Source organism: Anser cygnoides, chromosome 3 (genome assembly GCF_040182565.1).
Source record: "Anser cygnoides isolate HZ-2024a breed goose chromosome 3, Taihu_goose_T2T_genome, whole genome shotgun sequence".
In the NCBI taxonomy this organism is placed as follows: Eukaryota; Metazoa; Chordata; class Aves; order Anseriformes; family Anatidae; genus Anser; species Anser cygnoides.
The window spans coordinates 113,190,019-113,216,022 of record NC_089875.1 but is presented as its reverse complement, the minus strand read 5'-3'; the positions used below and the strand labels follow the sequence as shown (position 1 = coordinate 113,216,022).

The 26,004-nt window shown below is 38.9% G+C and overlaps 1 protein-coding gene across 2 annotated transcripts in view; it reads left to right on the top strand.

Moving 5' to 3' along the window:
* LDAH (lipid droplet associated hydrolase) overlaps nucleotides 1-26,004 on the top strand; it is a 118,837-nt gene that overhangs the window by 22,280 nt on the left and 70,553 nt on the right. For both annotated transcript variants that reach the window (XM_066995006.1, XM_066995007.1), the window contains exon 3: nucleotides 10,433-10,567. In XM_066995006.1, coding sequence (XP_066851107.1) covers nucleotides 10,433-10,567 — 135 coding nt within the window. The remainder of the gene's footprint in view (nucleotides 1-10,432; nucleotides 10,568-26,004) is intronic.

Below are 26,004 nucleotides of genomic sequence, written 5' to 3'. Positions count from 1 at the left end.
AAACAAACTTCGTAAGGCCATAATTTCACAATCCAAAATGTTTGTCAACAATAGTGGCATAAGGTATTCCTGTTCCCACCACACTGTGCCACTCCGCCCCTCGGTTACGCCAGAACAATAGTTTGGGAGGTCATGCTGTGAGTTAAGTACATACATACATTTATTTCTGGGGTCGATTTTAAGCTGGAACCGTTCCCTGTTTGGGTTCACAGCACGGCCCCGCAGTTGTGCCAGTGTAAGTCAGAGGCTGGTGAGCCATGGTAGGGGGGTGGGAATGGCAGTCTGGGAGGGATGGATGGGGTTCCTTCAGCAGGCTCCTTGCAGAACTTCCCGTAGTTGGGTTGTGGTGTCCGTCCTCAGCACGCACAGCGTGTGTGTGGGTTCACACGCTCTGTCTTGAGACTTTTCTGGAGCAGTTGGTGCCCCACGGGTCACACCAGGCGGTAGTGATTCGCAGTGAATGCCCCTGCCTTGTGGCTTGTGCTGGTGTTCGCACCGCAGCTCCAGATGAAGCTGCCAACTCTTGATATTTGACCCTGAGTTCACAGATTTTGATGCGGAGAATTCAGATTTTAGGTTGGTTTGATTTTTTTTTTTTCCCTGAATAAAAATTGACAGCTGAAAAGGAGCTTTCTTACACTTCAGTAGCTGGTATATGCAATGCAACAGCAATCAATGCAAACAGGTTACAGTCTAAAGTCCGTGTAGCATAGCAACCTAGATAGATGGGTTTATATAGGATAAGAGAATATGTATTTTCCTTCCCCTTGACTACAGGTTTTCTTATCAGAAGATAAGGTAACAAGAGCATAGATTTATATTTCTGTGAGAAAAGCAGCAGAACACTTCGGATTCACATACTTGCATGCAGCTGCTGCTGTTCGGGGATGGGCTGGGCATCAGTCAGTGAGTGGTGAGCAATTGCATTGTGCATCGCTTGCTTTGTAGATTCTCTTATCGTTATTATTTTTAATACCCCTTCTTTTTCTGTCCTATTACACTGCCTTTATCTCCACCCAGAAGTTTTACCTTTTTTCTAGTCCTCTCCCCTATCCCACTGGGGAGAAGCGAGCAAACAGCTGCGTGGTGCTGAGCTGCCTGCCGGGTTACACCACAACAGCCTGTTTATTATTTCCATTTTTCTCATTTAGAAAATGGGAATAATGAAATCTTCCTGGGTCAAGTTCTTGAAGACTTGTCAATGAGATGTGCTGTCTGGACTCGGACCAAAGCTCTTTGACGGCTCTCCTCTTTGTTCCATGGGGATAAGCAGTTTGACTTGTTGAGAAAACAGTTCTTTGTGGGTAACACTAATTTTTATGTACCTGTCTGGTTTCTGCTTTCTAACTCCAGTAAAACTTTGAACACATCAGCTGTTTTTCCCCCAGTCTTTTGGAGCAAAAGGGGACTCGAAGATACCGAGAAGATAAGAATTTGGATAGAGAACATACAGACTGGTAGAGCAGGCCCTGAAGGAATGGTGTGCTCTATCCTATGTTAGGTATCCTGTATTAGATAGAAGAAAATTCAATTCTTAGGACACTGTACTCCATTATTTTTGCTGCTTATGGACTACTTGTTTGTGAGTAATATTTTAAAATATGCTGACAGTTGTGCTTTGTTTACTGGGTCAGCCCACCAGCTTCCATTGTCTTTAGAAAAAAAAAAAAAATGTATCTTTCATTAAAAATAAAAAATTCCTCATGCAAAGAGGAGTCTGTATGTCATATCTAGGCTTGAAATATGCCACTTTTGTTGAATTTCCCAGTGCTCCAGCAGTACCTCTGATGGGGGCTTGGCACATTTAAGCTTGTTAAGTTGGAGGAGGCAGAGTAATGACAGGATGGTTGAAGCTCCAACTGTGCTTGACAGCATTTCCCTCTCCTAAATCTGGGTGGCAGATGTGACTTACTGAAGTGGCTTGCCGAAATTTCTCTGTCTGTAGTCTTCTCTCCATGTCCTCTCCCTGTTAATGAGGCGTTGTTTTCAGCATGGATTCTTCCTGCCTGCCTGGCCACAAAGCATAATCAGGAGAGGAAGTAATCCCTCTCCTGCAATGTGCAGAAGCTTGGCTTGAGTTATGGAAATATTGTGTTCTAGAGTATTTTGCTTTGTTTGACCATTTAAAGAAGTTTTTATTTTTTTCCCTATGATGTCTGAGGCAGAGGGGAAGAAGAAAGTACCTGCCAGAGGACCCACCTATGATGGAAATCCAGTTTAGTCATGTGCATCATGTACAAATAATACAATTAAAATGTGTATATTTCCTTCTTTCCTGGCATCTACTTCTAGAAGTACCAGAGCTGATATTTCCATTGATAATAAATATTTTGATGTAGTGATCTCTTAAAAATCATGAAAAATAAATGCCTCCTTTCAGACTCTAGGTAACATGTGGTCCTATTTCTATATAGTAACTCCAATGGACCACTGAAACAAAATAAATTTCACCCATTATGTTCAGCATCTAGATTATGAAAACAATAGAGCCAAACATTCAGTAAGTCATCACTCTTGGTCCATTGTTTTTCTGCTGTGAGCAGGATAGAGGATTATGATCATTGTCCTGATTTCCGTTTTTGAGAGGAAATCTTGTTTTTTATTGATGGATTTAAAAGCTCCCATAAGAATAAATAAATATTTAGTAAGATGTACTTAATAACGCCTTTCCACCTTTAAGTCTTAGATCTCTCATATCCATTATTAAAGGCTTCTCTTGTGGACAAAAACTCTTCATGGTAGGTCTTAAATGGCTAAACATCTGTGCTTGTCCACAGTGACTTGTGTTTATGATGGAGGAAAGTGTTTGACTGAAGCGTTTGAGTTGCAGAAGTCTTCATGGAATATCTTCTCAGGACTGGTTACAAATATCTTTACTACATGGCCTTTTTCCTCAGTCTTGGGTTTTCTTCATGGTTTATCATATGCAGAACAGGTCATTGTTTTGTCTTACCTTTCTGAACACTAATAAATGCAAGCACAAAAACATCTTAGAATGTTCCTTGACGTTCTTGACCCACAAAAAGAAATCTTTTCTTTCCACAAAAATTGCAGCAACACATTTTCAGACTTTTTTCTAACATCTGCTGTCTTCGTGTTCTCCATAGCTATTTGTTACCTATCTGTAAAATATTTTATTCTGAAGTCTGTCTTAAGGAAGAAAGAAAAATAAATGACCTTGAAGCTCTCAAGCTTATACTTTTCTTTTTTTGTAGCTCTCATCAGCAGTACAGCATAGACAGATCTCTGATACAAATTTGAAAATTTAATTTCTGGTGCTTTTTGAATTTGTTTGCTTCCTGCTTGTATCTTATTCAAAATCGATAAAATCTGCAGAGCTATTTATCTGCACAAAACAAATAATTTGTGGTTATCTTGTTTTTGAATTGTTTATTTTCGTCTTTGTATTCTTCCTGCTGATGTTGTCTCATCAGGGTTGTGTTATTCAAATGTTTCGTAGGCTTTATTGTGAACCCATTTGACACCAAGTCTCATGTTCCTCTTCTGCCCGCGTCCTTTGTTCTCCTTTGTTTCTTTCACAAGGAGATTAGTTTTCTGTTGCTCCAGTTCTGCTTCAGTCCCTGAAGTCAACTGAAGAATTCCCACTGGGAATTCCAGACCCAAGGTGGAGCTCGCTGAAGGATGGGCTGCAGCACAGACTGGGTCACACACACCAACAGCCTGTGGGTTTTAAAGTAGTAAAATCTGTCTTCATCTGCCAAAGCAGATGTGCAGGAGACAGTATGTGCAGGTGTGTACCAGGAGATGTAATTAAAAGTGTTAATTTTTAATCTAATATGCAGAAAATTGAACAAAAATCAGTTAATCGTGAGCTCTATTAAATCATGGTTATCGTTTTTAAAAATATAGTGAAAAATTCAGTTTCATTGTGAACTCATGTTTTTCAGTTTCATACTTAGATTCTTAACTCCCTTTCAAGAATCATTTGTTTATAGGCATACTGAAAGAATCATTGATAACTTTATTTTTATTTCTTTTTATATTTGTTTATGTCTTACCTGGTTGAAACATTGAACTCACCAGATGTATGTCAATATTTACGTTTATAACTGTGTTACACTCCTGCAACATCAATTGCAGACAAAATCCAGTAGATTTCCATTGCCAAAATCAGGATTTCAGACTTGTTTTCATATCTGTCTGGATAGATGCTTTTAATCATTACTATGAAAAAAAAAAAAGGCAGAAAAAAACAGAAAACTGTTCTGTCACAGTTTCCTGGGATTTTTTTTTTCCATCAGGCACAATTGTCACTTAGGAAAAAACAACGTTGTTAGTTTAATTCAGGTTTATTAGGCTGTCCATGGGACCTCTTCAGAGGTAAATGAACCCACATTTGTCATAAAGGTGGAGCAGTGTTAGAGAACAGCAAGGCAGGTGTACTTGCTTTGTGAAATGCGTGTACAGAATGTGTATTATAAAACCTCAAATATAAGTTTTATAGCTCTATCAGGCTAAAAGCTATATATATTTTCCCATATATATAGATAGAGATGAGAAACAAATATATATATATATATATGGGAAATATATATATATATATATATAGGGGAAATATGTGCGATGTTCTTGAAAAACCTCTGTAATAAGCAGTTACAGGCACCTGGCTGAGTCCTTATGAGATTCCCTGTTTTCACAACCACATTGTGAAAACCTTTCACATTGAGGTGCTTTCCGGCCAAACTCACGATTCCAGAGCTAGAGAGGATCAAACAAGAGTTTTCACATGTGTTTCTGCATACTGTCTTTGTTATTATTTGCTCTTTGGCTGATGTTGCTCCCCTCGCACACACTCTAAACAGAATACAGAGCTAAGAATTTCAGTCCCCTCGATGTGCAAACAGGTGAAAGTTTAATTGACATGAGTTTGTGATGGCCATTCAGATGTTATTTGACAGGTTTTATTTGAAATTCCTTGACCCTGCACGGCAAAGAAACCTGTGTGTTTCCTTTTAAGGCCTGATCGTCAGCTGTGGTGTCGGTTTCTGCAGTTTTTTCCCAAGTGTGAGAACATCATTGTATTTTTTTTTACATGCTCCATTTAAATCCTCCTGACATCTGCGTGGGCTGCTTTCCATTCATTAACATAGGGGAGTTGCATCTTCTTCCATGGTGGCTGGTCAGACACCAGAGACGGATTAAGTTTCCTTGAGCGAGGAGCTTGTCATGTCGATCCTTCGGGCCGGAGCTGGGAGCTTTGGCAGCTCTGCAAAGAGGCAGTTGGAATCATTGCCACAAAAATGATTTTTGTGTGGTCCTGCTGTGCGCCCCTGGATTTCCAGCGTGATTTATGGCTGCTCGTTTAAAAACAAACAAACAAACAAAAAGTCTGCATTTGGTTTTGTTGCAGGAGATTGTCGTGTAAATACTGTGGTATACATACTTAGTTCCGAAATTGTGGATTATTTCTAAAATTAAACTCATGGTAATTGCTGGCATGTTTTCCAGTTCCTCAAAGTTCTCTGTAAACCCACTGCTGGCTGTGTATTTCCCTTCTTCTATTCATGTAGCTGCTTCTATTCTTTATGGTCCTGCTGAGGTCCCAGAGGAAACAGAAAGCAACCGCTAGAGAAGTGCACGAAGCACCACAGCCCGGTGCCAGCTACTGCTCCTGCGGATGGGCAGGCTTTGGGAGACGCGGCTGAAAGCATCGAGGACAGTGCACAGGGCCCAAAAGCTTGGTTCAAAAACAAGGTGCAAGAAACAGCACAGCTGTTTGGGATGATTTAGCTACACATAAATTTCTCCTCCTTCACTCCCCACCCCCCTTGGCATTTACTATAGGCTGAAATAAATCTTTTTTGGGTTAGATATCCTTTCCAAAACTGCTAGGAATTACTTTCGTTTTGTCTTTTAGTCTCTCTTCGAGTGACCTGTAGCCATTTTTGAGCTACCCCTTTCAGGAGAGAAGGCTTTTCCTATATGTTTTGTTGTATATCTTTATACCTAACCTGAAATGTTTCACAATTGTGGAATTCATTGTATGTTCCTCAGTAAGTCTGAGAATTATTTTTGAACAGAGTTGTCTAATACTAATGCTCACTTGATTACAGTTTACATTTTACATTAATATTTGACTGTTGCAGAAGAATTCAGTATTCTTGACAATTTGTAAGAGTCAAAAGCTGATGTTGCTTGTGGGGATTAGGTATGGCCTGTGACTTTTTAAATAATCCTTATATATTATATATTTGTTGTTTTGCATCCAGATTTAAGTGGGTAGATTGAGTTGCATTGATGGCATATGTACCTAGATTTAAACCTCCTGAATCCAGGTAATTTCTTTCTTGGAAGTGCAGCATCTCAAGCATAAGTGCATATTTCCTTTTAAGACAGGCTAAGTTTGTCTTTATGACACTTCGTAGAGGAAATAACGTGAAAACAGGATAAAAGTGATTATCTATCACTGATATCCTGGGGCAGATACTTAGTTTGTACAAGTTGTTGTCTCCCCACTGCTAGCTGTCTTAATAAGAAGGAAGCTGCTGGTTTTTAAAATCTTAATGGAGAAAACACTAAGAAGAAAGTATTTGAAAGCAAAATTCAGGCAAATGCATGTTTATGAGTAATTTTCACATTCTTAATTGTTTGGAGATTAACGAGTAACTCCCTGTTCTTGAAAACCTGTATCTGCAGTATGTGTAAGTGGATAGAAAACATTTACCTCTCCCTGCATAGCTCAGAGTTGCACCCCTGCAAATTCTTTCAGGCTGCCCTGTTTTGCTTTAGCAGTACGTGGAACACGTCAGGAAAGCAAGGAGATTTCATCTTCAGATTAAAAATTGAAAGACTTCTGGTTGTATGTGGAACAGCTGGATGAAATGACTTGTGTTACAGAAAGGAACAGAGAAGGTGGCAGGAGTTCCTTGGTTATTGACATTTGTGAGTGTACCGAATAAAGTGGTCCAACTGCAGTCCGATTCACTGTGCAAATTGTCCATGTAACATATTATTCCCATGAAATGCTTGGAAATCTTCTGCAAATTAAGCTAATCCGTAGTGTTTTAGAGTTTTGTGTCTTTTTCTGTTATGGCCACCACTTAGAGCTATTGTTTAAAAAAATTTCTGAAACAACATAAACGCAGTTTAAAATTAAGCACAGTTGAGAGTAACTGCTTAAGATGTGCTTCTTGGTTCAGATGACTGCAACTTGAGATTTGCTGGCATGCATGAATGATTCAGGTGCCCTGAGGTGTCTGAGGATTGATGTGCTATTCAAATAACTGGAGTAACCTTCAAATCAGGGAGGTTAACATTGCATTTACTTATGGTTTCTATTTTTTGACACTTTGGGGCTGAGTGAAAGAACATAAGCAGGTTCGTTTTGATGTACTGGGAAATCCTTAAAATGCACAAATGAGCACTGCGTTACCTCCATGCCTGTGTGATGAACCTGGTTGTTCCTTTTATTTAAAATAAAATAAGATTGTTTAATTGAACAACACTTTGACTGCAATAGACAAGCCCAAACTATTGTTGATCACAGACTGTTGTGCATATTAAGTCCCAGATATTTCCATTAATATTTCCATTACTGTAACTCTTTTGTATAGAAAAAAAAAAATCTTTATCCGTTTAGTTTTTTTGTTTGCTCCCCTTTAGACACCCCAAAAGACTTTCTGTCTTTTGACAGATAGAAGCTAAAGTTAAAACCGTATAAAATAGCTGACTTTGCAGAGATGCAAGTTTGATCTATAATTGGAGGTTAACATTCTCCACTTAGCAGCTCTGTGTATACAGGCTTTTCAAGAGCCGGGACTACAGCTCTGCTTTTACTTAAGTCAGTGAAAATCTGGAGTAACTCCACTGAAACTGAAAGTTCAATAAAGAACGAATTTATAGCTGCTTTACACATGGTGATTTCTCTATAGAAAGCTTTGCTGTTAAAATCTTTGTTGTTGATTTTCCTTTCCATTTGTGCCAGCGGTTCTCATTCATACCCCTTCAAGGCATTTTAAAGTATCAATAGCAGATCTAACAACTGACCCCACAGAATGTCTTTTACCATGAGCAGGTGTGTGCAGAGAGTGGGGGAAAGGGGTTGCTTTTGCATTTATGGATCTTCTCCTTTATCTGTCTAACATATACATCCCATTTATCACAGAATAAAAATCCCCTTTTCTCCAAGAAAAGTGGTACCGCTCTTCAAGCTCTGTGTAGTGTTTGATCCAAAGCCTCACTCAGTGGTTCATGAGCACTTCGTACTTACCTGATCATCAGCTGATGGCTGAATCATGAGAGTCCTTACATCCTTACATGTTAGGTTCACCTGGCTGAGGATGGGAAGGACATTTGAAAGACAGCTGTTTTTATTTTCCTGCCTTTCTTTGTTTTGCATTTTTAAAGGAGAGAATAATTGAAACAGATACTCAGAAAAAAACGTCAAGAAGAAAGGCTAGTTTTAAGATTAACATGATTCCTTGATCCCAAGATTCCATTATATTGCAGGACTGAGTATAGTGCTGAAACTTCATGACTATTTATATTGCAAAAAATGCACTTTACTTTGGGTTGCTGCTACTTTCATCTTCAACCTTGCTGAATGACAAGTTTCCTCTATGTAACTCCAACCCAAGAAGCTTGACAAATGTCTAGATTTAATCATCTTATCTCTGGGGCTCCATCTCTGATACACTTTTGAAGTATAAAAATGAAAAAAGTAGATGAACATTTTTATGGGTTAAATAAAATGAGGTCGTAGGAAGGTGGGAAATGTAAAGGCTTGTATGTGTGACCCCTGGGAATTTTAAATGGATTTTCTGGAAATCAGCTTCCAAAAATTTCATTGTGCATTCTTGAGTTTGTGTATACAACAGCTTATTTTAATTCTTCTTTAATTTCAAGCTTACAAAGAGATGCTTATAAGCACAAAATAACTGACACTATTCTCTTTTTTTTCTCCATTTTCCAAATCTATGTATTCCAGTAAAACTAATACTGTTTCAAGATCAGTTTTTTTTAAGATTTAAAAACCATCGGAGACTCATAGTCTATTACATGTAAGTGATGGATGAAGCATGTGTAATATCTTGCCTAGAGTGGAAGGCTTTTATGTTCTGCCCGTGTATCATCACTGGCGTGAACAAGGGGCTCACCAGCTTCTGAGCATGTGTCTGTGCCAGAGGTAGCAGCAGGTGCCTGCTGCACTGCTTCTCTGTGGTCTGTAAGTGCTCCTCTGGAAACCCTACACTGAGGGAAAGCCTCTTTGGAGAGCAACGAGCTCACTGTATGTTATCTGAAGAGCAAAAGGGTTGAAGTAAAAGAGCCCAAAATGCCCACTGTATGAAGGGAAGAAGGGGAATAAACCCACATTTTACCTCCGCCTGCCATTTCTACAAGTGCTCGTTTGATGTCAGCTCCAACTCCTCTCCTTCTCTGCCCCTGTCAGTACTTACACTGCCTCAGCCTGTTATTACAGTCAGACTTTTACAAAGGAATTTACACAATTTTAGTGTTGATCTTTTTTTCTCCCTCATATTCTTGCAATAATACATTTGTGTTATTTTGGGACGTCTTTGTCTTAAAAGCTGAATGCCTCTTTACACAATACTGCTCTTGCCTCCTCCTGCTGTTGATGATATCCAAACCAAGAATTGTTTGGTATGCAAGTGAAGGGCATACAATTGAGCAATCATAGCTACAATGGCAGGCTTTGCTGATGTCTAAATGATAATAAGAAACCAGTGGGGGACTACCCTGGAAAAGGAAATAAATAGAGAGAAATTATATGTTTTTATATATGTGTGGAATTTTTATGTATCCTGGGGGAATCGGGAAGCAAGGCTTGCTTCATTTTCATATGGATTTACTCTCAACTTAAGCTCCTCGACACTTTGTCACTGCTCATATGCAAAAGAAAAACAAACAAAAAAAAATGTGAGGAGTAAAGATTAAAGGTTTGTATGGAAATCTTGAAATCTTGACCAAATGACCAAATATTGGATTGTCTGTAAATAGCATACCTGTTTTCAAGTGGTAACAGAGAGAAATTCCATGTTCTGGGTGACAGATACCTGGATCAAGTGGTACACACGTTAATGTCTGTGATATCTTTGTAAGATCTCGGGATTTCTTTACATTTGCCTGGTTTTCATGTGCCTTGATGGGAGAGATAAGCAAGCTGCTTGAGCTTTAATGCAAAAGGAGATTTTCTCTTGTGCTGAGCTTCAGTTTTAGCTTCTGCAATTTCAGTTTTAGCTTCTACATTTTCTGCGATATGCTTCTCAGGTGTGCCATGATAATGGAATTAAAACAGTTCAATAGCATAGGCCCTCAGTTTGGGAGAATAAAAATTGGAGATGTACTAAAGAAAATAACAAATTTAAGTATAATGTTGCTTAGTTTGCTTTGAAGTACCTTGCTTGCTGTTGAAAGGTTAATATTGACTGTGCTTTTGTGTTTCTTTTGACAGGTAACCCTGGACTGGCAGGTTATTACAGGACCTTTATACAGGCTTTGTACTGTGGACTAAATCAGCAGTACCCCGTCTGGGTTGTGAGCCATGCCGGACATTGTAAGCCTCCTAGTGGTATGGAGATGATAGAAGGTACTATAACTTGTACACACAGATATTTGTAACCTCTCTCATTTCTCCAGCAGAGCTTGTGCCTAGTAAAAACAGCATGTCAAGTTTTTTTAAATGCTTTCATTATATTTCCACAAAACAGTTTTATGAAAAGAGAAGTCGCTAAGGGAAAGAGTATTTTTAAATAAATTAGATTCGTCAGTCAAATAAATGCTATTAAGAGCATAGGAGAGTTTGCTGATTGCAGTCTTGAGAGACAAGAGAGGAAGGTCTCAAATGTATTTACATTGAAAACAGACGATTATAAACGTTTGCCTTTTTTTTCTTAAAGGAATATCCAGTTCAGAGATTGAACACTTGAGGACAGACTTAATTATCTCTGAATTTAAAAGTAGTTGTACTGAAGTAGTGAATGTTTAGGAAGCAAGTAAATGTTTCTGAGACTGGGGTATGGGATGTTTGCAGGGGACAGGTTGCTTGTCTTTTTGTTAAAAATCTTTTGATGTGCCAATGACCAGCAAGACATGATAACCAACTCTATGTGGGTATTGTTAATGTACAGCATTGGAAAACTACATACAGATTGATTCAGAACAGTGATCTACAATCTTTTTTGATCGTGCACCCCTGTCAGTTAAAAAAAATTTGAGCATACACCATTACTATCTATATTTTTTCATAAATTATATGCACGTGCAACTGAAGTTCTCATATTTTCTTCCTGCATCCCAATGCGTATGCACCCCACATCAGAGACCACTGACTTAGAGTGTGCAGACATTTAAATAGTTCACTTAACATATAAATGTTGCTTTCTGTGAAGTAATAAAGGTTTTAAAATGAAAGGATGTGTTAATATGCCTAGTTACATTTAGATCCAGTAGAATTTGGAAGTCTCAGAAAGACTAAAGCAAGTTTCCCAGTAGCAGTTACCAGACAACTTTCCTATTTTACTGGAGGCACATCATATAGAGAAAACTGAGCAAAACTGTGTCTTTCATTTTTACTTCTGTATGGTATCTTTATACTCAGAGAGCTCTTGCAAACTGTGCTCCAGAAAGACGCGCAACATTAATTGAACATTTCATTGTCATAATTCTACTTGTAGCACTCCACTCTGCAAAAAGATTTGAAAATTATTTTTACTCTCCGAATGAAATAAAGAAGTTATATCTCAGTTTAGACTTCCTTACCCTTCTCAGCTTTTAAAAGTGATTGAACAGTGCTGTGACTGTAAGTTAGGCCATCAGTCTTTAGGTGTAGGCAAAATAACAGAAAGAGGAGCAGCATAGTAGCCCTCTCTTAATCATTTTGTCTAAAGCCAACATAATCTTTATATGCTGTTCACATGTTGAAAAGTGTTACTGTTTTCTTTCCATTGTCTGATGTTGAGACTGATTTATAGATTTATAGTTTTCCTAACAATAAAGGTGCGTGTGCCCCTTGAACAAATACTACCTAGGAACGGGTTCTTCTATAATACCAAAACCCCTGCCTGCCTACTTTGATAGTTTACTGTGCCTAATCTGTTATGATTGCATTGTTGTAAGCCTTTTTAAGGTGCAGGTAATTGCACATCATTTGCTTAATTTCAACCTTAAAGACATGTTAATAGACAAAAGAAAAAATGTACCCAAATAGAACATAATTCAGATGTGGCAAATTTTTGCTTTAGAGTAAAGATAACAGGTGTGTATACCCACAGTTAATATATTTTTTGTTAAGTTCTGGAGCTTCTTAATGCATCACTCTTTTGATGAATGCTTTTGAGATTTCTGATCTGATAACGTAAATATCTTCTACTTCTAACCAAGTAACTTATTAGACATCAGAAGAGTTTATTTAAAATACAAGTTATCGCTTCCTGTAAGAACATGTTAAACATGCTCAACGCCCTGCTTTCAAAACAGAGGCTACTACCTGAACAGAGGAGCACAGAGTCACAGAGTGGTTGAGGTTGGTAGGGACCTCTGAAGATCACCCGGTCCAGCCCCTCTGCTGAGCAGGATCAGCCAGAGCACATTGCAAAGGATGGCCTCCAGGCGGGTTTTGAATATCTCCAGAGAAGGAGACTCCACAACCTCTCTGGGCAATCCCAGTACTCTGTCACCCTCACAGTGAAGAAGTGTTTTCTCATTTTCAGATGGAACCTCCCGTGCTTCAGTTTGTGCCCGTTGCCTCTTGCCCAGTTGCTGGGCACCACTGAAAAGAGTCTGGCCCCATCCTCTTGACATCCTCCCTTCAGAGATTTATATTTTGATAAGATCCCCTGTCAGTCGTCTCCAAGCTAAACAGACCCAGCTCTCTCAGCCTCTCCTTGTATGACAGATGCTCCAGTCCCCTAATTATCTTAAATTAGTATTTTCCTAAGGATTAAATGAGTGGTCTTCAGACTTAGTTGAAAGACTAAATGCAAATCATGTTTTCATGGTACGTAGCCATCACTGAATGTTCATTTTATAGACAGTGAAATCAGAAGAAAATAAATTGTGTTGGACTTCTCTGTCTTTTAAACGTATGATTTCCCTTAAACTGCAGAAAACAATTTAAGAAAAGAATGAAAAATACTTTGGTGCTTTTTAAAGAAATTGAAGAAAATTGTTGAACAGTGTTACTCTTGAATACTTTGTAAACTTTTTGATTTAAGAAAATTCTAAGGGTAAAACTCAAAAATAAAATTAAGGTACAAAATTGTTCCATATTTATTCACATTCAAACTATTCTGTCAAAATGCTAGTATAGCTGCTCAGTTTGGAGGGAGGCACTATAACAGGTTATGAATGGTGGAGACTGAAGCTGTAAGCTGTACATTATGATATCCAGTTGAATAGAAATGCCTGATTACTGCAAAAGGACTAAAGACCATTGTTTAGGAGTAGCTCGTCTGATGGCAATGAATAGTAGCCAGTTGGAAACTTTTCAACAGCCTTTCAATTTCTTTTGATAGGAAACAAAATGTTAGTTAAAACTAACACATCTCACTGAACAAATCCTGAAATTATTCATTGCTAATTTGATACTTACTGCTAATTTAGAACTGTGTTGTGGCTATCTAATTTTAAAATAAGGACTAAAAAATGCAGTCTTGCTGCAAATTTCTTTAAAAGTCCTGGAAGATGGGAAGTTAGATATTTTTTTTAGCACTCCGGTCAGCTTTTGCCAGTAAAGGCTGTATAGAGCTCTCTATACATGGGCTGTAGACGGTAATGGTGTTCCTTTCAATGTTTAAAATCTGTTAAACTATCCTTAGTTCATTTTGAATGGTAAAAGAGGTAGGCATTGATTTATGGTCCACCAAAAGACTGTTTCCATTGATTTCTCTTTAGCAGGAGATTAGGATCTTTGCAGACCATTTTGAAATTGGGTTATATCCTTAAGAAGCAATATAGGAAAAAGCATAGAAGTGCTTTTTTTTTGCACAGAAAGCAAATCTGTGAAGACATTAATTATTTGTTAGTGTACCATCAGTGTGAAGTTTTGAAGTGAAATGGAAAATTTGGAAGTCATGTGCAGCATAATTTATGTGATATATTGCTGATGTATTGCTTCTTAGCTGTGTTCTTTACTGTTGTTACTCACCTGAGTTTGCTTTTCCAGCCTTCTGACTTTTAATGAAACTGCAAAATTGACTTCAAGTCAGATTCTGCCTCATCTAAAGTGATATAGCACTACAGAAAATATTAATGAAATCATTTGGGTAAAACTGAATTTAGACTTGAGCGCGTTACTCATCTTGTTGGTTGCTAGATAGTTGTCCAACAAAGGACAGACCTAAGTGTGGGCATGGTTACCAGATATAAGCCGTAAATTGCTACTGTCATAGGAAATGCTGTGCTGGTAAGGAAAAAACCTAAAATAGTAGCCTGAGCAAGACGAGGAGCATGGTGTGCTATAATAAGAGGATTGTGTGTTATATAGGACAGTGATTCCCAAACTTGTGGTCTGTGGGCCACTAGTGGTTCCCAGGACACCTGCTTGTGGTGCAGGAAGAGCTGGCTGATCAGGTGGAGTTGGCTCTCTCACTGGTTTCCACTTGCTAAGCTGAATTACTGGTAGCTAAGAATACTTTTCTAATAATACTTCTGCTGCGTAAGCATTTGCAGCGGTGGTCTTCAAGATGTTACACAACCACGGATGTGGGGAGATGGGGAGCAATGGGATTGCGGTCTGCAGTGCTGCAGACAGGAGAGGAGGAGATGGTGAAAAATGGTCTGAGAACTTGGGCTCCTAGAAATAGTGACTCATCTTTAGCTAATAGCTTTTGTCCTTTAGCTAATAGCTTTTGTCCTTGTCATTGTGTCTAATCCCAAAGGAGAGAATTCACACAAAGGCACAGGGAGTCAGTATGCATTTGGTAATTTTAGCTATCTTGTGACTTCCATTTGTTTTAAGGAGTATGAATGTTTTTAATGATTGCAGATTTTGGAGAATACTTGCACTGCTTCTTTAAGGTGAACAAAAGCTACCAGCAGTCTGTTCAGTCAGTATTAAAACACCTCAGAACTAGTGTCTGTGGTGCTCAGAAGGTCTTCGATCTGCGAATCCTTATCTGGGCCTCAGCACTGTATGGTTAGAGATCATACAGCAGTGGTGACAGTAGGTAAGGATAAGGCCCTGAAGGGAAGAAGGGCCCAAAAAAACTGGTTAATATTCAAGGATTACCTCCTCCAAGCTCAAGAGCAATGCATCCCAACAAAGAGGAAGAAGCCAGGCAAAACTGTGAGGAGGATGAGCTCATGTGAGCATGGATGAACAAGGTGCTCCTGGCCAAGCTCCAACACAAAAAGCCTGCCTGCAGAGGGTGGAAGCAAGGACAGGTAATCTGGGAGGAATACAGAGACATTGTCAGAGCATCCATGGATAGAGTTAGGAAAGCTAAATTTAAATGAAATGAATCTGGCCAGTATGTCAGGGGCAACAAGAAGGGCTTCTACCTCAGTGATAAGAGGAAGACTAGGGAAAATGTGGGCCCTCAGCATTGGTGAGGCCACACTTGGAGTAGTGTATCCAGTTCTGGGCTCCCCAGTACAAGAGAGATCTAGGCATACTGGAGAGAGTCCAATGAAGGGCCACCAAGGTAATCAAGGGACTGGAGCATATCTCTTACGAGGAAAGGCTGAGAGAGCTGGGACTGTTTAGCCTGGAGAAGAGAAGGCTCCAGGGAGATCTCAGTGTCTATCAGCACCTGAAGGGAAGTTACACAGAAAATGGAGCCAGGCTCTTTTCAGTGGTGCCCTGTGCCAGGACAAGAGGCAATGGGCACAAACTGGAACACAGGAGGTTCCCTCTGAACATGAGGAAACACTTTCTTTATATGAGGGTGACCGGGCACTGGCACGGGTTGCCCAGAGGCTGTGGGGTCTCCTCCCTGGAGATCTTCAAAAGCCACCTGGATGTGGTCCTGGGCACCCTGCTCTGGGTGCCTGCTGGAGCAGGGGTTGTGCCAGAGGGGACCCAGAGGCCCCTGCCAACCTCAGCCATTCTGTGAGGTGTCTGGACACATTCTGGTACATAGTGGTAGTTACGTTTAAAGGCATTTACATCTTGTAATATGAAGGTTAAGAGAGGAAAGTAGAAGAAAGGCAGCTGAACCGACATTTTACATACATATTTTAAGCTTATACAGCGAATTAATATTCCAACAATATTCTCTGCTTCCTGTGCAGATAAATTAAAACATCTGAGAGTCATTGATGGATGGCTTATCTTTAATACACGTTTTTTCCAGGTTTAGTCAGTTATGTTTAAGTATTAAAGACCTAGAGAACTCTATGTCCAAAAACACACAGCACTGCTCTGCAGAATTAATGGAGTTATGTGGCAGGAAGTTTCCCCATCAAATGGTACCATGCTGTGGGTACATTAAGAAAAACCAGGTTGTAACCACGCTATCCAGATAGAATTAAACTAGTTTAACATCCAAGTGTGATTTTTTTTTTAAAGCTCAGAGAGGAGAAGCTTCCTGTTTACGTAGCTGGCCTCAGCACTGATTAATCACCCTGAGGTCCTCCTGCGGTGCTTGTCACCAGCGAGGGTCCCTGCATGCACCGAGGAAGCGGTTGTTTTCTCAGGATGGGGCAGGAACTGCCAGCTCAGGGCACTTTTGTCTGGCTGCCCCTCCTGCTGCAGCAGGTGCTGCTGTCCAGTAACCATATTCCTTCCTCCTCTTTGGAGAGGGCAGCTAAAGGAAGGAAGCGTGTGTGTGCATTTGGAAGTTATTATGAGGCGTTTAAATGCTGAAGTTTTTGTCGTTACCTGGTAAGATCTGTGTTTTGCTGTATGGTTTTACTGCTGGGTGTCTGTTTTAAGGAAATAAATGAACAGTTCACGGTGGGAACCCACCGCAGTGTTTTAAATCAAAACGTGTGAAAAGCAAGCAGCCCTGGAGATGCTGCTGTCCGCCATTTACTGTAACGCGCCTTTCCCTTGAGCCACATTCAGCTAATTATTCATAGAGGTCCTGTAATCATGCCTGTAATTATGCAAAGAGATCCTTTGAATGAAATGTTGGCATTTGGCATTCTTTATCAGCTCCGCTTAATTTTAATCATGTGTTTGAAAATCTTGTTCAATTCAAAATCAAAACTGAAAAAATAAAATTGTGCCATATGTGCAGTGTTTCTGAATTGTTTTATTATTTTCTTTTCTGGCCAACCAAAATGTTATTAATTTTAACTGCTCATAACAGCATACTTTAACAGTCATGTATTTATTTATAATGATCACTTAAACACTATTAAGCTGATTCTGGTACCACTTAATGCATGACTCTATTCCATTGATTGTGATGGACTAGTGACCAATTTTTGCTGGTGTTACTAAGAAAAGGGCTTTATCTTTATTTTTATTATAACTATATGAACAATAAGTTCCCTCTAGTTTCTATTTCTTTCAAGGTTTTTCACTGTCAACATAGTATCTGTGTGTATACTATTAAAAAAGTCCATGAATAGCTTTCTAGTCTATTCTAGCACTTTATTCAACTAATTCCCCTGTTAGAAGAAACTTTTTTTTTCACCCATATCTACAAATAAAGTTAATATAATTCAAATTTAAAGATGTGTTTGAAAGTAACAATTTTTGAAACCTGATACAGACTTCTGGATCCTTATCCAGAAAACAAGATGTTTAAAAAAAAATTGACATTCATCCATTGGAGAGTATAATTTCTTTACTGCATTCCAGGAAAATTTGGATGTAGGTTTTGAGATTGTTTATGGATCATTTTCTGCCTTTCACCCCATGACATAGGTATGTTCTCCAGCTGATACCATCATTTCTAATTAGATGCAGATGGCTGTTAGTGGGGGGAAAGAAGTGTTCAAGAATTTGAACCCTATGAAAAGGTAACATTTATATCTTTTGGTGTCTTGACTTTAGAAGGCATGTCACAGTTCACTGAGATGAGCAGTGCTGTGATGTTTCAGACTAACTCGATTAAATGTTTTCTGTACTATCGTAGAGAAATAGAAAAAGTGAAATAATTCAATAAACAAATTATTGAAATGATTCAGATTATTTTCCCTCGGGATAATGCTTAAGAATCTTTTAATCCCAAATCAGATTGAAAAATACATTCACATTTGCTAAAGGACTGAAAATGGACTATCCCCATAGCAGGGAATAATCCCTTCTCTCCGATGATGTAACAGGTTTGGGTTTGTTTCAATAGCTGAACCAAAAGTTTTTCACTACATAGGTTAACACCAGGGGAAAAAAAAAAAAAAAGATCAAATTGTTTATTTATTAATAATAATTCCTACTTTCTGATATAGACCTTATATTTAATTTTGATCCCACAAAGCTTGCAAAAATGTCGCTGATCTTGGTGCGATCAATTCAGTGTTTCCCAGTAGTTTTATTTTTAATTCACAGTGATCTGCTGTCATAAGGCTGAGGAACTATCAACAATGCACAGCACAGTTCCAGATTCTAAAAATAATCAAGTGTGGAACTTGGAGCCTCTGTTTGCTTTGGTTTGGGGGAGTTTCCCTTTCTTTAAGAGGCAATGTAGGTGTTTCACGGAAACGTAGGTGGATATAAAGCAGATTATGCACAGAGTGCAACTGGCCTCACTCTTAGATCAGATTCTTTAATGAATTACTCACACCTCTAGTGCATCTACTTATATCTCTCACCAGAATCTGAGTAAGGGTTGTATGCTTTGGGAAAGGAGCAGGGACAAAATGGTAACAGTGTTGGGGACCCAGGTTGAATGAGGGACTGTCATTGGTGCGTTAGATGAAGGAGTTTTTCCTTTTTTTCCTCCTTTTGATGCTGAACATGAGACTGTTCTTTTGATTTAAGCTAAACATACTCTTACCTTTCTAAATTTAAAATTCTGTTTTGTGCATGAATGCATTTATTAAAACAATTTAATTTATTACAGCTGTCAAATTACTGGTGAAGTCAAGTGGCTGCCTAGTTGCCAAATTAATCCCTGTTGGGTTAAACCGTGAAACAAACTCTAGCAAAGTTCTCTAGGATTGCTGTTGTAGTGGTTTTGTTGTTGTTTTGTTTTGTTTTGTTGTTGGGTTTGTTTGGTTTTTTTTGCCCTTTTCTTTTTTTTTTTTTTTTTTTAGAGTATAGCTTATATAGAGTATAGTTTTCAGACATACTACCACTGAACCTTTGCCATCTGAGACTCCATTGACTTCTATGGTAATGTTTACATGGTTTGGAGAAGTTTAATCCTGCAGTTAATCATGAAGAGATTAATTACTGTATTTCTGAATGCACGTCAATATATATTAAACTCTGCATGATTATATTTGGATCTGTTTGTATGGGTCAAATTCAGTTACTTTCAGTAACTAATTCAAAAAATTATACTGTAAAGTATAATTTAGTAATTATACTTTAATTATACTTTATACTTTTTACTTTGTCAGTTTCAAAGAGACTGTAGCGAGCTGCGGCTTTGATGTCTACTAACATAAAAGAACAAGAAAACTGACTCTTACCCGGCTGTGAGCGTGGCACTCTTTGTTGGTCACAGGTGGTTTGCTTTCTGTGTAGCACATCTCACCTGTGTAAAATGAAGAGCAAAAACTCCCTTATTCATTTATAATGACAAATCAGCACTGTAATGGTAGCACTTCAGTCTCGATGTCAGCTATGATGCAAAACTCCAGGGAAAAATAGAGCCATCACCAGTAGCTGTGGCATGTTGCTGTACCTGCTCTGCTGTGTAGTTCAGTTAGGTGACTACAAATGAAACTTTCATTAAATCTTGATTATAGGCAACAAACGTGTCAATTAAATTTTAAATAGTTTAACAGAAGAAAAGATATAAATCATATAATTTAAAGTGGTTAATTTGATAGAAATGTGTTTCTTCCCCAGAGATAGGCAGTTTGCACTATACATCACCTGCAGGTTATTATTTAAAGCATCAAGAAGTGATTAAAAAAAGCTGCCTTATTTCAAGACAGTGCAAACTATTCTCTCTATATATTCTATTTTCTCTCCTCAGCCTTGCCACTGATTTTAATAAATTCAGGCTTTTACATACAGCGTTTTGTCCATTTCTCTTTTGCCTTATGCTGCGGGAAGTAATGAAAGATGGAGTTTGAAGTGCTCCTAAACCAAAATCATGTCCTTTTCCACTGATTCCACACAAGTTCAGGTGATGGCGAACATGTAGCTCGGTGGGGAGTGTCGGAGCAGAGAACTGGAACCTCCAGGCTGCAAATGTCTCTTGATGTCACAGCAGCCAGCAGCAAAGCCCCTGTTGCTCTGACTCCCAGTGGGGATCGCAGCTGCTTCCCTTTGCTGTCAGTGTGCTCACCTTGTGCAAAGAGACCCAGCAGAGACTTGGTAGGCTTTTTTAGGCAGGGAATAAGTAGAAGCATTGGCTGAGCATTGTGAGGTAGCTCTGCAGTACTGTTTTGCAAACGTTTCGTGCTCTACAGCCTGCAGTGCTGGTAGCATGGGGTCGTGTTCTCACCTGTAATAAAGTGACACAGCTCTTCTGCAGCCAGTGGCGTGGCACTAATTTACAGCATCAGGGAATCTAAGATGTGATTTTGAAAACTTATCATCTGAGAGTTTGGAAGCATACAGGTTGAAGATGGAAAAATGTTGTGCTTTCCTAAGTGGGTTGTTTACTCCTTAAAATAAGAAGGGTGCTAGACAGCGTTGTTATATAATCGGAATCTGCTTACTGCAGGTGGTTATTCTGTACACTAAATTTAACATTTCCGTGGACAGGTGAAGATACAAACCTACACTTTATGTAGTATCAGTACAGTATCCTACTAGTGTAGTATCATCTGAGATGAATATATGCAAGAGTAAAGAAAAAGCCCTAAATTTGCACTGAATGCCATCCAAATGCCATCATTGTAGCTAGAGGAGTTAGGAAGTGTACTACTGTTATTTTAATGTTACTCTGAAGACTTACACTTATTTGAACATTTCGGTCTTTGTCTTTATCAGTTCTAAATATGATTTTGGGATGGATTTTCAAGAGAAATCAGAACTGGCCTAACAAATCAGAAGTTTTAGCTGGGTTTCAGCAGCAGTTGAATTGCTTCAGAAAAGCAATTTGCTTTCACATATGGTTTTACATTTGAGTTGCTTTCAGTTGAGTGCTTCAGAAAACATCACCCATGGATCTATCCAGTTCTACCTTCCTGTAAGTTGCTATAATGTTGAAATTCTGTATTGCTACTTGTGTTACTGTATAACTGCCCATCCAGATACCTTCTTAGCTGCTTGCTTGTTCAGCCTTCCACCTCTTAATATTGTTCTGTACTCATTGCCATTTTCTCACACTTTTAACAATACTTTTGACTCCCTGTCTGTGGAATAACATGGGTTGTCTTCCTTGGCTTGCTGTCTGTCTTCACTCCAAGCTTCGGCTCTCCTTTATTTGCTCTTAGTCCCTCTTTCTCTACTTGTATGTGTTTAAACTTCCCAAAGTTTTGAAGTGCTGTTTTCAATAGGTGTGACTGTTAGACTTGCCTACTACGGCACAGTGTTTTATTTATCATACACCTACTGAATCCATTCCTATGAAATTACATTCATTGTTTTTTGTTCATTTCAACCCTCGTATAATTGCCACTGCCCTTTCTATGCCTCTTATTGTCATGCTGCATGTAGGCAGTCTTGGTGATGTGCAGGAATCATTATTTAGTTTTTCTTCCATTGTCAAACTGTGCAAACACAAGTTGTTGTGAAAGTGTGTTATATACTGAAGTTGCTTTTTGTTACTTCATTCAGTGAGAAATTTCCATGCCTTTGTTTCAAGATTGCATTTTCCTGGTGTTAAATTGGAAGATGTTAGATCTGGCCAAACACAAAAAGATCGTGATACTCGTGTGCTTTGCAGTAAGGAATTACCGTAAGGAACAACGCCCTGTGTGTGTGTTTTTCCTGGATAGACTCATGCATCACATGCCTCAGGCTGATGGTGCAAGATAATTCAAATACCAATGAAACACATTTGCCCTTGTAAAACTGGGTGATATTATTTCAGACCATATGTGAAATGAGTATTCCTAAGGGAAACACTCAAGGTGGACATCTGGAAGAGTACCACCTGCCAGTCCGGCATAGCAAGGAAAACAGACTTTTGGGGGAGTGGAAGTGGTATCTGGGGGGAGCTAGGGGCCTGGATTGATTTTTGCAGCCTAGCTCAGCAAGTCAACAAGATAATGGAAATTGTAAGATTTTCCCTATGTTGTTTGAACATGTACTACTGGTACGATGATCCCTCCCAGAGGCTCAGTCAGAATGTGCCCTTCTGTGTTCAGTGCACGCCTTGTGGCAGATGTTTTCCTGAAGATCTTGTGAATGACTTCATTTTCTCAACCATTGTATTTTCAAGGACATGAGCTCTGCTTCTTATCACTGTGTACGATAGCTATGCCAGTGCAAGGCTACTTCTTGCTTTCTTCATAATGCCTCTCTCTGTCCCCTTTTCTTTTTTTTTTCCCCTGTGATGTTCCCCTTCAGCACCTGGAATGGAAAGGCTGAGCCCTGCTACACTGATAGCTGCTGTCATGGCATGTCTTTGCTGTGGAGTTACTCTGAAATGTTGAGACCTCAGCAACCCCAACAAAAGTAATACATTCAGGGGTTCCCACTATAATGGTGTTACTGGTTTGGTTTTGTACCTGTTTAATGGTACGTAGTCCAGTGTATTTCAGTGATTTGGGCTATGTTTAGTGATTCTTCCTTAACCAGCAGTGGTAGAGATGATTTATTTTGGAATTACTGGAAAAGGGAGAATTGCTGGAATATTTTGAAGGATTGTCAGCACTGAAACTATTTGTTGTCTGTTGCTTTGCAAGTGTAGATATGAAAGTCCAGACATGAAATGACTTCAAAACTGGGAAAAAGCTGAGTAAGGCCTAGATAAAAGTCTAACTTATAATAAAGTAAGGACATAACATTGCTTTTTTGTGTTCTGCAGTTAGTTGTCTTGTGGAGGATATTCTGCAAAGTGAAATGATGTGTAAAGTGGGATACCTGGCGTGTTGACCTTACTTCACTTTTACAATCAATGCAACTAAGGAAAATGGTGCTGCAAGTTTTGCTATTCAAAATAATTAGGTCTGCTGAGATCTGTAATAATCGAAGTAGTGTTCTGCCTTCAAAAGAGCTGCTTAGAAATGAAACAAACAAACAAAGAAAAAATCAACCAACCAACCAACCTGAGATGAATAGAGTCATAGTGAACATAATACTTGGTCCTATATCAAGATACGTCTTACGTAGCGGTTGGCCACAGTGAGGAAGTCCCTTCCTGTTGTGTTTGTGTGGGCAAGTGAAGCAAGGAATTCACAAGAAAATGAACATGAACAATTAGCTTCCCCGCAGCTCAGACCTCTTCGCTTTTGCTCCTTGAAGTTACTTTATAATGGAAATTTAGATCTGCTCCTGTACAGTGATGGTCCCTCTAACCCCTCCCCTGCCAAGTTGTTTTTTTTGCTTTGTTTTACTTTGCTTTTTGTTATTTTTTTAATAATGATATTGAAAATTGTTTTAAATTACACTTCTGTAGTTGTTCAGTTTGACAGTAAAATGCAATCCTTCAGAAACAGAAAAGAATCCATTTATGTTAAACACCCATATTAGATTTGGTTTATGCATTTAAAAATGATAACGGAGGTACAGTTTGACATAAAACTGCACAATAAAACACTGTTTAATGATGCTTTCCTTGCCAAAAATAGAGACAAGCAACAAAATTTATCTCAAGCCTTGCACTGTTATCTCATTATACCTCAGTGATAGTTGCTTTAACTAGAGGGAAGCAAGACTGGGAATGCAAAATGAAAAGAAGTCTCTCACAGACATCTTCATTCAGTAAGTTCAATGTACTGTAGTATGTTTTTAATCAAAATTGTTTTTTAGTATTTCACATGTTTATTAGTTCATTTGGTCAGACTATGCAAGTACTAATTTAATTATGATACAGCTTCCTTTCAAAAACAGATTAGGTGTTAAATAAGTGTCCCAGCAATAGGTATGTAGATAGTAAAGGAAATCGGTAGTTTAATTTGTAAATTAAGGTCTTGTTATTTTTCTAATAAAGAAAATAATACCTATGACCATTTCAGTGTCTTGAGTACATGGTAATTTATTTGTGGAGGATACCTTTACAAAAAGTAATTACTTCAATAAACACTAATGAGTGGTGTGTTTATCTTAAAAGTTGCATGAACAGTTCCTGAGGGTACTAGGGCCAGATGAAGGTCTAAGGGTTAATCTAAAACACAATGCTTTAAGACCTGGTTCCTGGTGTCAGTAGGAGTTCTTTGGTATTTATTGAGCATTCTTTCACGGTTTCCATCCCACTTCTTTGGCATTTTATCACTTGCTGATACAAATTATCCAGGCTTCAATAATCAAATGAAAGATTGGGTGAAGCATTCAGGCTCTAAGCAATATATCTTCAGGGGATGTATTTTCTAAAAGATTTTCCGAAATTAGACCCACAAACCAGAAAGCTCAGTTTTTAAGCACACCGTTCTGTTTAAACATTTCAGATGGCATTATTCAGTGGTGAGGAATCGCTATATTTTGCTACAAGAAAAAAAAAACAACCAGATAGGTTATTTAGTTTACAGAATTAGACCTCTGACTATGTAACCCTGTTTAACGGGTAGTCCTCCTAAGTAATCAGTTGTGGGGCTGCTTTCTGCCTGCCTTGTGAAGACGAAGATTAATCTACATGAAGACAAAGATCAATTTCTTGTGATGTTACTGCATTTTCATGCATTGAAACTTGTTTCTCTCCTCACTGCTAAGCAGTAAGGTGGTAGCACCCACCTGACAGGAGCTGCGAGGAGAGGCTGAGTGAACCCCTTTGCAGCCCCTGAGCTCAGTTTCCAGATCCAAACTTGTCTTTATCTTGTAAAAGGTTCAGTTCTGAAAATTCTTGACCCCGTGCTAGGTCCATCGGAGTTTGTCCTTAGATATCCTGGTGCTACCTCTTGGAGCAAATGAGTAGCGAAGGGGAAGATGCAAGGCAGGTAGGGCAGGGTTTTCTTTTCCTCCCTTTTCTTCACATATAACTCCAAGTCACCTTTTCACACAGGCCCTGACGCCAGATTCAGTGACACTCTTCCTTGTTTGGATGCTGTCTGCGTCGTGTCACAAGGTCACACACAACCCTTTCCTTCTGGAACACCAGTCTTCCTCTTTGCTTTAATGGCTTCCTCAGTGTAGGCCACACACTGCAAAGAGCCTCGTCCCAGTCATAGAAACTTGCCTTGGTCACCTTACTGGTACTTATCCACTAAGGTTTATCCTGCCTTTTAGGTAAGAAGCAAGCTCCTCGGGTTTATTCAAGACAGGCATCATCTCATTCCTGGAGCTACACTACCTTATGGGTCTCGCTAGCAATACTGTTGCAGTGTACGGGTTCCCTGGTCACCAGCTTGGTGCCATTTTCATGGCAATACGTCCCTAGGAATAAAGAAAACCCCTGTTGTTCTTTCTTCAGGGGATCATTGGTCTCTTGTTGGCACCTCCAGCTACGTGCCAGCATTCATGGAAAGATCAGTGTCTGCGATTTCTCACCCATCCTTTTCTTGCAGGGGAGGTGGAGGTGGTTTTTTTTCGTGAAAGCCAGACTTGCAATGCAGTATTATAAAGAAAAGCAGTGTGCTGTTCTCAGAACCTGAAACAAATTCTGCCACTTTGTCCCCTGTTTTCCCATGCAGTTTTCCTTCCTATAATTAATTAAAAAAAAGCAAAGCCAAGAAGCAGAAACTTTTTTTTTTTTTTGAAACAAGGCACCAACATGAGACTTAGGTCAAATGCTGTCTGAATCAAGCCATTTTATAGATTCATAATGACCAAGCAAAATTGGTTAGATTAGTTATTTCATTTGTTATTTTGTGATTGATTTGTGATTAGTCTGTTCAGTTTGTTCCTAAAGCAGCAATATATTTTTTTTCTTAAGATGCTACCTAAAGCAGTCCATATTTGTACTAGGT